Source organism: Ziziphus jujuba, chromosome 6 (assembly GCF_031755915.1).
Source record: "Ziziphus jujuba cultivar Dongzao chromosome 6, ASM3175591v1".
NCBI classification, from domain to species: Eukaryota; Viridiplantae; Streptophyta; class Magnoliopsida; order Rosales; family Rhamnaceae; genus Ziziphus; species Ziziphus jujuba.
In genome coordinates this window covers 6,661,094-6,676,934 of record NC_083384.1, presented here as the reverse complement: position 1 = coordinate 6,676,934, position 15,841 = coordinate 6,661,094, and the positions used below count along the sequence as shown (strand labels likewise).

Below are 15,841 nucleotides of genomic sequence, written 5' to 3'. Positions count from 1 at the left end.
TCATAAAGGGGCAAACGAGTAAATATATAGATTTTTTCCTCATATAATATTGAATATATTTTTCGCTCTCCCCAGGATACGTATCCTTTGGACCCTTTGCCTGGCCCGCCACCAATGGAAGCAAGCTAATCTCTATGGGGTTGTCCTTTTACCCTTTTCACAATCATAAGAGCAGTATTTATCCAAAAAAATAATAATAAAAAATAAACAGTCAAGACGAGAAAGAAAAGGCCAGCGCCTTATATTATGTGCATGTCAAAAAAAAAAAAAAAAAAAAAAGGTAATTTGAATTAACATGGGGCAGCTGTTTCCATGCCTCATGCTGTGGCCGCCTCTGGTTATAACATAGAATGTTCTTGGACTTTGGACCTAATAATTAGCATAATCATACACATTATTATTATTGTAATATTAGCGTTTTGTTAGGAATTCAATTGTTTACTGGAAGGATCAAAGTTTTTTCAATTGCTTAGATTGTATGTGTGTGTGTGTATATATACTCTTTGTTAGAACCAACAAACAAGTGAACAAATTTAAATATCTGTGGCTAAACTAATTATTGCATATGCAATACTATCTATTTATGATGATCTCTTGCGTCCAGAAGTTAAATAATTAAGCAGCACTGTAGGATACATCACACTTGATCTTATCCCCCTGCTATTATGAATATTAATATTGAATAAAAAAGACTTGATAAACAAAATTTATCTTCACTTAAACTATTAGATCAGCCACCATTTCATGCATATGGAATGATTATAAGCCTTTATGATACACAATACCATATTCAATATCGTTGGAAAGGTAAATGAATATTATAATTAAGCCTTTATTATGCAGCTTTTATTTGTTTTTGAAATGATTATTTTCGAATTTCCAACCAGCATCACTATGTTACATCTTATCACATGAATAATCACTGGATAATACATTTTGCTTGTACATGTACACATACAAATACATAGATGTAGATATAAGCTAGGGACAAGACGACGAAAAATACTTGAGTCTTACATAAGAGTACTATTACTACATATAGATCCTTGACTCCACTGGAAGAGGAAACCGAAACAAAATTTTGGGGAAGTAGAGCAGTAGAGTACTCCATGATTATTTGACATTACATAGTATTATATGCCTTGTTGATGAAGATCATTTGCTAACCTCTCTCCGTTGGAAGATGAAGCATTTAACTGAGCTGTTTTGGACTTGATGTCATCGAGATAGAGCTGATAGACATAAGAAACAAAGCCCCAAAATGACAAAATCATAGCAATCACTTTTACACCATCCACTTCATCATGGAAAATAATCACTGCTAGAATTTGAACAGCAGGAACAGTCGAAAAACCCATTACATTGCAGAACAGAGAAGACACTTCAAATATAAGTCCCAATGCACCAATTTGGCCAAGCTGGTAACTGGTGGCTTGCCATACAACAGTCAATACGTAGGAAGCCTTTCCCAATCCAAACACTTCCATTTCTTTGCTCAAGCTCTTCCACTCTTTGCTAACAAAGAAACCAATCAGTATCAAACAGCTCGCTACCAACGACTCGTAGATTATCACGTCGAGCATGGCGTTGAAAGTTTGCTTCCTTATAACTTTCCTGAAGAAGAACTGTGTTAGGGTAAGCATAAGGGATGCACAAACCGAAGCACCTAAAGCGCAAATGAATCCTATCGCTTGCTTCGCTTTTGAAACTCCGGTGAGCTTCGAAGACCCGGGTTGAAAGGCAACGAGAGTGGAGGAGATGGTGAGAAGCACTACTGAATTGATAATGAAAGCGTTGAACTTTTGGGAATTGAGAAAGTAGGAGAACAAAGAAGTGAAAACCAGCTGCGACGACATGATGACCAAAAAGGTAGACACCGGGAGGTAAGAAAGTCCATACGCAGTCAAGAAGCAACCTACTGCTGTGAGCAAACCAAGTATTGTGTAAACCATTGCTAAGGCTAAGACAGAAGGTGGTTTTGTCTGGTTTCCACCATTTGTGGTAGGGTTTGAGGATGGTGATGATGGAGAAATGAAGTACAATGGAAGAAGAAGAGGAAAGCCTATAGCTTGAAGCAGAGCTGATAACCATTTGCTCTGTCCACCTTGAGCGTAATACAATCTTCCTAACATCGTTCCTGTTGCTTGCCCTGCGAAGAAGAAGATCATATACATGCCCATTTTGATCCATTTTTTGAAGTTTATGTTTCTTGATCCAGCTGATGATGAGTTTGTGTTCTGGTTCTCATTATGTTCTTGGTCTGGTTGGGGGGGGGAGGGGAGGAAAGAATGAAAAAAAGAAACAGAACAAAAACACAAAAGAATTAAGCAAAAAAAAAATATATATACATATATATATATATATATATATAAATTAAAAGCAATATTTGGGAACTGCTTGGTTGATGAAGTTGTTAGTTAGTTACTCCCATTACAATATAAGCTAAGAGCATATACTAATTACCTCTTATGCTAAGCTGCAGTTCTGGAGTCTCTGCCATTTCAAAAGGTGAAGAGTTCTCTCTGTATCACACAGTGAGCTGAGCTATCTTGTACAAAGAGACTTGGTAACTGGTTTATTATCTTGTTGCACAATTTTATAATAGCAATCAGTGTGAGTTGTATATTAATGTTGAAGAGATATCGGTATGGGGACACCCATGTGAGTCAGTGCTCAGTGCTCACAATGTTGGATAAGACAAAAATAATGAAAGAGGAGAGAGGGAGGAGGGGGGGGGGGGGGGGGGGGGGTGTGGAACATTCATATTATTGCTCACGATAAAGTAATGATTTAATCAGATTAATTGATATTTTGCACTTATACTAATTGATAATTAATTAAATAAAAGTATCAAGTACTGCCACGATGAATAAACAAAATTATTTGTGATTATGATATTCATTTTTTGCAACACGTGCATTTTGGTTTACTTCACGTTCAAAACAACAAAAATTGTGGTTGTGCACTAGTTGCTGATCATTCCCACCCAAAAAAAACAATAATAATAAAAAAAGGAAAAAAAAATAAAAAAAAGAAGGAAAGGAAAATAAAAAAAATCCTGTATAAGGATACAGCATGATAGCAACCAGTCAAAGATGAATATTAAACGTACCAGTTGTACAAGTTCCGTTTAATTATATACAGATTTGCTCACTCATATATGCCTCTTCAAGTCAACGTTACTTTTTTTGTCCATAATCAATTTCTATACTCATATATATATATATATAGAGAGAGAGAGAGAGAGGGAGAAAACATTAAAGAGCAAAAGCTCCTTTTAATTATTTATTGGAGTTAGTAAGTTGATTTGTAGCAAGTTGATCTGTAGCTTATAGAATTCTAATTTTTTTTTTTTTGATAAACTTATAGAATTCTAAATAATTAGTTAAGAATTAGTCCATTTTCATTATATAATGAATTGATTATAACCAATATATCCGTTACTCTCTGAAAATTATTAATAATGGTATAATATATATTATCAAAGTCTGACTGGTAGTTTGAAGACAACCAGTAGTTGGAAATCGAACTGATAATCATTTTTTGTTTTTGTTTTTTTTGTTTTCCTTTAACTTTAATTTTTTGTTTTTGTTTTTTTAATTCTCCAAATCTGATACTCTATAGCTTTTAAAAGTTGTAACAGGGAATGCTTTTGAACCTGTGGCCTCGGACCTTATAATTGGCGTACACATTATTATTATTATTATTCTTATTATATGCTCCTTTTAATTTCATTGTTCACGCACACCAAGTGTTTCTTACATATTTTGTGGGAAAAATTTCTAGTACAACCGGAGTGTATACACTTCGGTTGTACCATTGACTTGCATTCTAAGGCTGCAATTGAAGCTTCACAGAAAACTGGATGCATATTCTTCCTAACTTTTGTCTTTCAGCTCAAGTGGATGATTTGGCCTGGGATAGATATCATTTCGGTTTCGTAATGAATTGTATTTGTTTTTGGTCTGTATATACTTTGTCAGTACTCTTTTAACTTTTCTAATTGTGAGTTAGGTTTTGCGGAGGTGGTGGTGGTTATTAGTTGGTTGAGCCCTTTATTGTTTTTGATTTTCCTATATCTTGTGAATCTATTTACTTTCCTTATTAGGCTGAGTCGTTTTAGTTTTGATTTTACTCTTGTGACACTATTTCTTTCTCATTTAATCTATTTGTTTGGTTTGGGTGGCTTGTTCTTTGGCGTTTAATTCCTTGTCCGGGTGTCCTTAATCATGTCTCTATCCAGTCCTCATTTCTGATTATCATTATTATTTTGTTATTGGAATCCAATTGTTTAGATCGCATATATATAAGCTTTTTTATTTTTTATTTTTTATTTTTAGAACAGTTCTACAAGATACATCAAACTTGGTCTTACCCTTCCCTGGTATTGTGAATTATATGAACTTAATTAATTTTCTTCCTTATTATCTGGTGATCCACATATAGGTGCCATATAAACTATATATTTCAGTTAAACCCATTTGGCTTACCATTACATGCATATGGAATTTATTTTTCAATTTTGGTCAACTGTGAAAACAGACCATAAATTAAGAAAAATTAGAATCCTGAGGCATAGCATTCAACTCCCCAGTAAAAGAATGAGAGACTAGTCCGTGGCTAATAACCTTGTTCGACCTTGCTTGCTTTGCTATCTAATCCAATATTTCGTTAGCTTCCGTTTGAATCAATGAAAAGCTAACTTGGCCAAGATTTGTGCATATGGAATTCTATATATATATATAAAATAAATTTTCACATCCGAGTGCCATGCATGTAGCAAATCTCTCTTCATAGATCAGGTAGCTAATTTTTCTCCATTCAAAAATTGTATGTAATTAGTGCATCCTAATTTCGTTAAAATCGTAATATCCACATGTGAAATCCATTATATATATATATATATATATATATGGTAAGGACTTATGGAGAGCAATTGTGTTAGATCATGAAAATCATCATAATTTTATGATTTGATGATTATAAATGACTATCCCTCACAGTTGATTTTTCTAAATTCTTTATCATATCAAACATATATATATATATATATATATATTTAACTTGCCAAATGTGAAAAGTTATCTAAAATACATTGAAAATTAAGGAAGAAATCAATATCTATAACTAAATAAAACCATATTCAATACTTATGGGAGGTAAATGATTATAAGCGCACTTCTGATTTGTCTTTGAAATCATTTTCAAAACTTCCAACCAGAATCACCATATCACATTCATATCATAATCATTGGACAACACATCCTTGCTTCTACATGTGTACATGCATATGTACATATAAATTACATATATAGATATAGACAAAGCAGGTCTCCATATTATTTAACATTATGAATATTATATTCCTTGTTGATCATTTCTTGACATCTCTCCACTAGAAAGGAAAGCATTTTCTTGAGCATTCTTGGACTTATATAAGAGCCCAGTCCACCCGCATGAAAGGGTTTTCTTGAGCATTCTTAGACTTATATAACAGCCCGGTCCATCTGCATGAGAACACGGTTTTAAAAGGCTTTTCCCGGGAAAGGTATCCATACCCTCTTATAAGACATGCTTCGTTTCCCTTTCCAACTGATGTGGGATCTCACAATCCACCCCCTTTGGGGCCAGCGTCCTCGTTGGCATACCGATCCGAGTCTGGCTCTGATACCAACTGTAACAGCCCAGTCTATCTGCATGAGATATTGTCCGCTTTGGACCTAGCCTGCACGGTTTTAAAAGGCCTCTAAAGGAAAATGTATCCATATCCTCTTATAAGGCATGCTTCGTTCTCATTTCCAACCAATATGGGATCTCACACTTAATGTCATTAAGATAGAGCTGATAGGTATAAGAAACAAAGCCCCAGATGGCCAAAATCATTGCCATCACTTTTACACCATCCATTTTGTCATGGAAAACAATCACAGCTAGAACTTGAATAGCAGGAAGACTCGAAAAACCCATTACATTGCAACACAGAGAAGACACTTCAAATATAAGTCCCACTGCACCAATTTGCGCAAGCTGGTAAGTAGCGGCCATCCATACAACAGTCATTACATAGGAAACCTTTCCCAATCCAAACTCCTCCATTTCTTTGCTCAAGCTCTTCCATTCATTGCTAATAAGGAAACTAATCAGTATCAAACAACTCACTACCAATGACTCGACGATTATCAAGTTGAGCATGGTGTTGAAAGTTTGCTTCCTTATAACTCTCTTGAAGAAGAACTGTGTTAGGGTAAGCAAAATCGATGCACAAACCGAAGCACCTAAAGTGCAAATGAATCCTATCGCTTGCTTCGCTTTTGAAACTCCAGTGAGCTTCGAAGATCCGGGTTGAAAGGCAATGAGAGTGGAGGAGATGGTGAGAAGCACTACCGAATTGATAATGAAAGCATTGAACTTTTGGGAATTGAGAAAGTTGGAGAACAAAGAAGTGAAAGCCAGTTGCGACGACATGACGATTATAAGTGTAGAAACCGGGAGGTAAGAAAGTCCATACGCAGTCAAGAAGCACCCTGCTGCTGTGAGCAAACCAAGGGTTAAATAAACCATTGCTAAGGCTAAGGTAGAAGATGGTTTTGTCTGGTTTCCAACATTAATGGTGGTGGGGTTTGGTGATGAAGAAATGAAGTAGAATGGAAGAAGAACAGGAAAGCCTACAGCTAGAAGCAAAGCTGACAACCATTTGCTCTGTCCGCCCTGAGCATAATACAATCTTCCTAACATAGTTCCTGTTGCTTGCCCTGCAATGAAGAAGATCATATACATGCCTCTTCTAATCCACCCTTTGTAGTTCAATTTTCTTGATCCAGCTGATGAGTCTGAATTTGTGATATGCTTGTCATCTTCCTCATCTGGCGGAAAAACAGTACACAGAAGAATTTATTAAGCAAAATAATCTCAGAACAAAAGAGGAGGCACTGACGAACTTCTTAGTTAGCCATTACAGTAATTTACAAAAGCTCATAACTTAGTTTAATTACCTCTTACATTAAGCTGCAGTTCTGGAGTGTTTGCCATATCAAAGGGGTGAACACTGAGGTTACAATAAAAAATACACAAAAACAAAGACTCTGAGTAACTCAATGGGGTAACCTTTATACGCAGAGACTTGGGAAACTGATTATATGTTGCACATTTTTATGATAACATTGGCATATATTTATATAATGTTTTTCTCCCGATCATGGAACCTAGGACATTGTCCACGGCACATATAATAGGATACGAACTAAAATGATTTCGATGATGCAAAACTTTAACAAAGTATAAGTGTTGCCATCCAACATGTCTTGAGCTTCATTGCCTAGGAGAAAATTACTACATATATATATATATATATATATATATATAAAGTTGTTAGTTGTATATATTAATATTGCAGATGAAATGATATTTGAGTTTTCATGGGACTCCACTCACATTTTTGGATAAGACAAAATAACAAAAAAAGGATATCATTATAATGAGAAAAGCATTAATTTCATCAGTTTAATTAGCAATTGAAAATTAATCAAAAAATTATTACCTATACCACTACAAACAACAAATATTTATTATCTGTGAACATCACTTAGTCCAACACGAGCATTTTGTTAACTTGATGTTTTTCCATTTTTAATATTTAAAGAATAAAAGCTCCTGTAATTCTATATTGGAACTAATGTAGTTCAATTGTAGCTTATAGAATTTTAAATAATAAGTTGAGGTTGAGAATTAGTCTACTTTCATCATAGAATAAGTTGATTATAAGCAATATATCAAATTATTCTATGAAAATCATTAATAATAGTAATACACATTATCAAAAGTCGACTGATAGTTTGCAAGACAATCTGTTGGTGGAAATCGATTTGATAACCATTAATTTTTGTTTTTACTTTGTTTTATTTTATTTATCTAACTTTCAAGTTCTCTGTTTTTGTTTTTATTTTATTATTAGAATTTTGGCTATAGAAGGTGTGGAATGGGTGTTGTAATGGGCCTGAAATGACGAAAATGTAAAATTAGTAATAATGTACTCTTTGCCAAAGGAAAAATAAAATAAAATAACTCCACTCGCTCTTTATTTAATTTAATCTTCTTTCTCTTTTCAGTACTGAAAGGTTTCGTCTTTTTCTCTGACATTTTATTTAAATACCATAGACAAAGCATTTATTTTATTCAAGCATCTAATAAAAATTGCAGGCTGTGAGACTCTGATGTACATACTCTGATGTACAAATTTGCTAATTTTCATTGATAAAATAATGAAAAAATCTATTTGTCATTATTAGCTGCCAGTGGAATTTATATGGGATTTGACAATTTAATTAATTGTTTTAAAAAAATATAAAATAATTATATAATTAAATATATTTAATTAATATTTATTATTTCAGTATGAATTTCATTAATACTACTTAATTAAAAATAATATTAATTATTACTGTTATAAACTTATTAGTCAACAGTTTTAATTACCACAACAATGATTGCTCTGTATTAAAAAAAAAAAAGAAAAAAGAAAAAAAGAAAAACATATTTCCTATAATTGAATATTTTTTCCAAATAATTGTACGCACCTTTTAGTTAAAAATTGGGTTGATAGTTAGATACCGATGCTTTGGCTCTTTTCCTCCATTATCGTCCACCTTGTTATCTTGGACCATTCCACAACTCGCAAGGCATTTCAAAATGTTGATTAATTATTATTATTACTGTTGTTGCTCTTTTCATTTTTAAAAGAAATAATCAATTAAAGATCACCACTATAACTGAAAAAAAAAAAAAAGAAAAAAAAGAAAAAAAGAGCACCATTGATGCTTTTTATGTTTTTGGTGAATATGCTAGAAATGTTATGCTTCCTGTCTTTTGATTATTTTATATATATATATATATATATATATAATGGATGGTGCAGTTTCAATGGTAACGCAATATACACCACGCCATCACTAATGAGCAAAAAGGAGGAAATAAAATATTCAAATTCTATGGACTAAAAAATTAAAACTTCAAATCCAAAAACAATAGCAAGTGATTGAAGCTCGGCTACATGTGACATGAAATACAAGAGCAAATTCTTGTTGCTCTCGCAATAATGCTCCCTCCTCTCATAAATTGATGGGCCTCATACCCCTCAAGCTTAAAATTTTTTTAGACAAACATAATTTAATATCTACTTTGTTATCATCAATGATCATACAATTAAACTTTTTTTTTTATACAAATCCAAAATTATACCATTAAAGTGATATTTTTAGAAAATGGTATATGTAGTTATGCACTTTCTTTAACAAAACTAATACATCTATAAATTATATATATAACTCGTATTGGCTTAAATATTAATTGTTTACTAAAGATAAATAGTGAATACAATTTAGTTTTTCAATTCGCAATCGTTTTTTATATTTTAAGAAATCATCCAGCAGTATTATATCAATTCTCCATTGCCTCTGAAAATGCACACATTCTAAATTCAGTTTAACAGCTTTCATTTTTTATTTTATTTTTTATTTTCTCCTTTTTCTTAGTTTTAATACATTCTATCTCACTTATCTTTTTTTTTTTTTTTTTTTGGGTTGATCATCTCTTATTTATTTACAGTCATACTTATTGAATATAGTTATAATATTTATCTATTATATAATACTTTTTTTTTTGAAATACAATATAATAACTTATTAATTACAAATTTTAAAAATAATGATCATTTACATTTACAATGAATTCTGTAAGTTAATAACAAAATAATTACATAATTTAAAATAATTATTTATAAATAATATTTATTTAATTACTATTTTATGATCTTTTAATTATGAAGACGTCAATTCTTCATTTTAATGATTAACTTTATTGTTCTATGTCTAGTGCTCGATTTATTTTGGTTGACTAATTCTAACAAAATTTAAAATAATTTTTTTCTCTTTTTGCTTTAAACTACGATTTTTTAATATAAAATTTTAACGTATTTATTATAAATGTCAAATAATTGTTAAAATATTGAAATTACATTGCTCTAACAAAATAAAATTAATGGAAAATAATAAAAAACGAAACAGATCCAATTTATTAAAAATTCCAAAAAAAAAAAAGTGTTATTATATCACACAACGCACTCCCGAAAAATATTCCTGAGCCCATCATTGGAAGGAAAAAAGTTCATTAAGAGTTGAATTCGCTCCTAAGTGAACGACTGAAGATTAGTGTCAGGAACCGTCCAAAATTTCTCACTGGAATCCTAGACAAACTCTGATCCCAGGGAAACCATACCGGACTCTCCAATTGAAAATTCGGCAGAACCTCCCCTAAGGGATGGACTTACCACAAATTTCCTGCACTGAAAACACACTCCTATATTCATCCCCTTATTCCTCCCACAATACTACAAGTTGATTCCACAAATTTACAGCACTTCAAAAGAACAACAGTAATCCAGTGCATAATTAATACATAAGTGTCCAATACAGTATACAGAGCTTCATGAATTACTATTAAACATAGAATACAACAAGAGTGAAAGAAGTATTACAACTGCAATAAAAGAAGGCAAAGGTTCTTCTCGAACTAAGATAGCGAAGAAGATCAAGTCTGCTCCGGATGAATACCGACAAACCTAGTACCTAGAGGAACGGAATTTAAAAATATGAGATGCTAATCATCTCAGTGAGTAACCCTATCTACTATACAATTATAATACCACGGTAATAAAGTAGATAAATAATAATTAATTGGAAATAATAATTTCTCTCAAAACCCTTACGATTCTCTAGGTTGGAAAAGTTCCCCTTTTAAAACCTTTTCACAAACCCTTTATTCGTATTCCCCGAAAACCAAGACATCAATTTATTCAACTAAATATCAAATAAAATATAATAAGTCAAGCATCCAAAATTTATAATTAAAAGAAATTAATTTATTGAATAATTAAGTAAAGGGAAAATTAAACCAATTTAAAATCCCCATTCGAATAAATACCAAAAGCAGTATTAATTATATTTTTAATTCCAATACAATTTCAAAATATTTATTTTAAAATTCCAGTTCTGAAAATCACTTGATGCACCCACTATATACCAGTGGCGCCAACAGTACCCAGCGTCCCAAGGTACCGCCAGACAGGAGGTTATAGAGAGAAACCGGCATATGGTCACGTGGCGTCCCACCGCGCCGCTACAACCAGATGTCCCGGCCATGGAGGGGCGGCCTACCCTCATCCGATGGCAAACACAGGACAACCCCATAAAATCACCTGCGTGCTACTCACACCCATCTGCGCGTTAATCACATCCGTGTGCACACTAACCATATCACATATAAACAGAACACTAGTACGTGTATGGTGCATCTAAAAATCATAAATCAATACATCGCAAAATTTCAAATTTTCCATAAACATACCGGGTTTATTCCATCCAATTAAACCCGGAAATTCTCCACAATTTCTTTATAATCAACGTCATAAATTCCATGAATTTCAAATCCACCAACTCCCAAATCCACCAATTTAAATATTCCAATTTTTCCAATGGCATAAATATTTTTGAAATATAATAAATTAAATCACATAACATTCTATGGGCATACTTATAAGAATTGAAGTCACCAACATAAACAAATATTTTCTTTGAAATATTTGAAAATCAAATCATGCCTAAAATAATGTTAAAACCACAAGAATTTTATATATAATTGAATTCCAAAATTCTCAATACCATAAAATAATTTTCACACGGCATAAATTTATATAATGCGTATTTTCTTTAATCAAAATAAATCCACCAATAATTTCCAAAATAAATCAATTAAAATTTGACACATGGAATATAAATTTCAAATATTCAAATTACACATAATATTCACAAATTTAATTCCCGAAATTAATTTGAAGGTGGGTCACTCACCTTAAGCACGTATCTCAATCAAGATCCTCTACAGGATCGACTCCACTACTCGCACGTACACCTAAAACATCCACAATACACCAAACAAAAAATATTAATATTTTAATCGGGTAACTCCCAAATGGGTACCCGGGGAGCGAACACAAACGACAACCAAAGTTGACGAGTAATATACCGAATCGAAGCTTGAGCGATGAGGATTACAAATTCGGTCTTACTTCCCGGAGATCGGACCAGTGGTGGCCGGAATCTCGCCGGAAAACTTTCGGGATTCAACTCTTCGATCCTCTCAATCCTTCGTGAATTGGCGGAAAAGGACCCCGGATTTGGATTTAGGGGGTCGGAATCAGTGGAGATGAACCGGCGGTGCAACTGGGTACTCGCCAGAATAATGACTTCCGGCGAGCCGTTGCGGTCACCTGCAACCGTCGTTGGCGGCGGCGCGTGCGGTGGCCGTTGGCTGAGATTTTTGGGGGTTTTGTAGATCAAGGGGAGAGGGTTCCAACGGGACCGGCGGTGAGGCAAACGGAGGCCGGACGACGAAGAAATCGAGGTTTGAAGGTTTTCGGCGTCTCGCCGGAAAATGCTTCGATCCCGACTCGTGGGAGGTCCGGTGGTCGTGAAATTTGGTGGGCTGGCCGGAAATGAGGAGGTGGTGAGGGGTGGCTGGTACGTGTGGCCTAAAAATGGCCGGAAAGGGGTCAAACGGCGGTGGAGGGGAAAATCGCCGCCGAGCTTCGCCGGCTCGATCTGGGTGCGTCCGGCGACCGGCGGTCGTGAAATTTTGGGGTTTGGCCGGAAATGGGGAGGGGCTCCCGTTTGGCCGGCGCGTGTAGCAAGAATCGGCCGGAAAATTTGTCGATTCCGGCGGCCGGTCGTTTCTCTCTCTCTCTCTCTTTCTCTCTCCTCCCCGATATTTTTGCCAAATAAAAGCCATCGTGGGTGACACTGTTCACCCACGTGGACCAATCAGGTGACGACACGTGGCATTACTGTACACTTAAGCCAGATATAATAAAATATTACGGTATCCGGCAAACTTTACACGTCTATAACTTTTTAACCAGATATCCGATTTAAGCGTGCCGCTAGTCTATGGACTCGTATCGATGAGTACTTTACAACCATACAAAAGTCAAAGCAAAATTATACAATGATAAAAAGTCAACTCCCGGCACCTTTTGGACAGTTTGCACCTCGACTTGTTTTGCCCATAACTTTCAAACCGTAGCTCCGTTTTCGACGTGCTACTAGTCTACGAACTCAGGGCATCATGCACTTCGCCACGGTACCCTGGTCAACTCAAAATTTCAACTGGAACAAAAAGTCAACTTTTGACCCACTCAGTCAACGATCAACCTCGATCAACGTGCACGAATTCCGATGTGGTTTGGGACGGGGTATTACATTAGTGTTGTCAAAATACTATTTATAGAAAATAAATTCAATAACATTTTATATGTGAATATATATGTGAATATATATGAAGAGCCCTATGTTCAAAGCCAAGAAAAAAACAAAGGAAAATAAGTGGGAGTAGTGCCCAAGTTGGCTGCTACATTTTATATATGCTATTAGCGGCAGATAAAGCCTACTCTGTTTAGGCTACAATGACTATCTAGTTACTTGGTCCAAAAAAACAAAAAATGACCATCTAGTTACAAACAACATGACTCTGTCAAAAACTCAATTTTGCAAGGGTTGAGAAAATTATATTTAGTTAAAGAGAGATTTTATTGTGCAGATATGAGAGAACAAAGAAATTTCATTAAGTAACAGTTCCAAACCAAATCTTATATGGCTGCATGTCATGACATGACCACACTCAAGACAGCATATATATGTTACAAATGTGACATTCCACTTTCATGCATAACAGTTCCGAACGAATACTATTCTCGTTAAAACTATGCTAATGCATTCATATCCACTTATTCATCTTTCTTTGATCGATCTTTGGAATAACTTAGTGGTAAAACTATAGTTTCCCCATGTAATGATTTTAAATTGGAATCTTCTAACCCCAGATTAAAAAAAAAAAATTAAAAAAAAATTGAAAAAGAGAAATCCTTCCTTGACGCTCTTTCACATAGAGGAAGCTGCTTCTGAAACTCCAATATGGGCATTTGAATTTGCACTTTCAACGGTAGTACTACTCTTGGACTTCTGATCGTCAAGGTAGTTCTGATAGATATAAGAAACAGAGCCCCCAATAGCCAAAACTATTGAAATCACTTTCAAACCGTCCATATTGTCATGGAAAATGATAGCAGCCAAGACTTGAACAATAGGCAATGCCAAAGCACTTATGATATTGCAGAAAAGAGAAGAAACCTCAAAAATAAGAGCCACTATACCAATTTGGAAAACTTGCAAAACTATAGTACTCCAAAGAAGAGTCATGACATAGGAAATTTTACCCAATCCAAATCCATCCATCTCTTTGCTTAAATCCTTCCACTCACCGCTAGCAAAAACACCAACCAAGATCATGCAACTTGCTACTAGCAACTCAAAGATTACCATATCCAACACAACTCTAAAAGATTCCTTCTTTATAACTCTGCGGAAGAAGAACTGTGAGAGCGAAAGCCCAAGTGCAGCTAAAGCTGATGAGCAAACAGTGCATATGAAACCTATTGCTTGCTTTGCTTTAGAGACTCCCGAGAGGGACGAAGAATTGGGTTGAAAAGCAAGTAGGGTGGAGGAGATAGTGAGAAGGACAATGGAATTGATAATGAAAGGTGTGAACTTTTGGGAATTGAGGAAGAAGGAGAAGAGAGCTGTGAAGCCCAACTGGGATGCAAAAATGATTGTAAAAGTGGAAGCTGGGAGGTACAAAAACCCGTAGGAGGTTAAGAACGAGCCTAATGCGATAATTAGGCCTAAAACACCATAAACCATTGATAGGGCTAAAAGAGAAGGTGATGAAGGTTTCGCTTGCTGTTTTCCAAATTTGGATGATGAAGAAGAAGAAGAAGAAATGAAATACAAAGGAAGTAGAATTGGAAAACCAACAACTTGGACAAGAGCTGCTATCCATTTCCTTTGTCCACCTTGATCATAATACAATCTCCCCAAAAGGGTTGCTGATGATTGGCCACACAACAGAAATAGTATATAAATTGCTATTCTTATCCACCACTGGTAATTTCTTGCTGCTTCAAGTTTTGTTTCCTTGTTTTCCTGATCATCTTGTACTGAAAAAAAAAAAAAAAAAAACACAAAAAGTGTTTTGAAAGACTTAACCCACTTGTGCAGGTAATGAATTGATAAATTAAAATAGTTTTATACATTACTGGAAATAAAGAGGATTGCTTACCCATTACGTGAAGATTAATTTCTTGAGTTTCTGCCATATGTTGTTTCCGATCCAAAGGTGAAGAGGTTCTATAAAATGCAAACAGTAGCAACGGCTCTCTTTTTTTTTGTTTTTTTTTTTCCTTTATTTCTTTATTTCTTTTCAAGTTCTCATGCATAGAGACTATCTTGATGACCAACAAATTCAATTTTATTATATGACTGTAGATTATGCTCTGGATGTGTGGATGGGAATTAACTCCACTCAATTTTGGATAGACATAACTAAGTTGTAGGGAACTTTTTCTTTTTCTTTTTTGTTTTTAAATTCACTAATTTAACTATTAAATATGAGAAATAATGTTAGAAAATGAAGAAGTAATATTACAAAAATTTATATTTATAAATGAGAAACCTATATATGGAGCTCTACTACTAGCTAGTCAAGGGTCGTGGATAGCCAAACACACTTTAATGCTTTTTTTGTTTTTTTTTTTGGTTTGGTAAACCAATGTCTTAATAATGGGGATGTAACTTTGACTAGTAATTAATATATTTTCTCTGTTGTAGTAAAAAAGAAGAAGAAGAAGAGAGAAAAAAGCCAAAAAAAAAAAAAAAAAAAAAGTAAACCTACTATTTAA

The 15,841-nt window shown here is 34.1% G+C and overlaps 3 protein-coding genes across 3 annotated transcripts; all 3 read right to left on the bottom strand.

Annotated features, from left to right (window-relative positions):
* Positions 1–818: 818 nt before the first annotated feature.
* Positions 819–2,710, bottom strand: LOC125419074 (purine permease 21). Its single transcript, XM_048464149.2, has 2 exons — positions 2,464–2,710; positions 819–2,260 (listed from the first exon to the last, which is right to left on the bottom strand). The coding sequence occupies exons 1-2, from the start codon at positions 2,498–2,500 to the stop codon at positions 1,134–1,136; spliced, it is 1,164 nt and encodes a 387-aa protein (XP_048320106.1). The 5' UTR covers positions 2,501–2,710; the 3' UTR covers positions 819–1,133.
* A 3,062-nt stretch (positions 2,711–5,772) lies between these two features.
* On the bottom strand, positions 5,773–7,029 carry LOC107431138 (purine permease 21-like). The gene is made up of 2 exons (XM_016042021.3): positions 6,993–7,029; positions 5,773–6,863 (listed from the first exon to the last, which is right to left on the bottom strand). The coding sequence occupies exons 1-2, from the start codon at positions 7,027–7,029 to the stop codon at positions 5,773–5,775; spliced, it is 1,128 nt and encodes a 375-aa protein (XP_015897507.3).
* Positions 7,030–13,670: 6,641 nt separating this feature from the next.
* LOC125419137 (purine permease 21) lies at positions 13,671–15,529 on the bottom strand. Its single transcript, XM_048464433.2, has 2 exons — positions 15,223–15,529; positions 13,671–15,100 (listed from the first exon to the last, which is right to left on the bottom strand). Exons 1-2 carry the CDS (start codon positions 15,377–15,379, stop codon positions 13,986–13,988), a joined length of 1,272 nt encoding a protein of 423 aa, XP_048320390.2. The 5' UTR covers positions 15,380–15,529; the 3' UTR covers positions 13,671–13,985.
* Between the last annotated feature and the right edge of the window lie 312 nt (positions 15,530–15,841).

Excerpts from the sequence above, each read along its gene's own strand:
- LOC107431138 (XM_016042021.3), bottom strand. The coding sequence starts at position 7,029 with ATGGCAAACACTCCAGAACTGCAGCTTAATGTAAGAG. Across the intron at positions 6,864-6,992 it reads ACTGCAGCTTAATGTAAGAG|ATGAGGAAGATGACAAGCAT; the intron begins GTAATTAAACTA and ends TTTTTCCGCCAG.
- LOC125419137 (XM_048464433.2), bottom strand. The coding sequence starts at position 15,379 with ATGCATGAGAACTTGAAAAGAAATAAAGAAATAAAGGAAAAAAAAAAA. Across the intron at positions 15,101-15,222 it reads AATTAATCTTCACGTAATGG|TACAAGATGATCAGGAAAAC; the intron begins GTAAGCAATCCT and ends TTTTTTTTTCAG.
- LOC125419074 (XM_048464149.2), bottom strand. The coding sequence starts at position 2,500 with ATGGCAGAGACTCCAGAACTGCAGCTTAGCATAAGAG. Across the intron at positions 2,261-2,463 it reads ACTGCAGCTTAGCATAAGAG|ACCAAGAACATAATGAGAAC; the intron begins GTAATTAGTATA and ends CCCCCCAACCAG.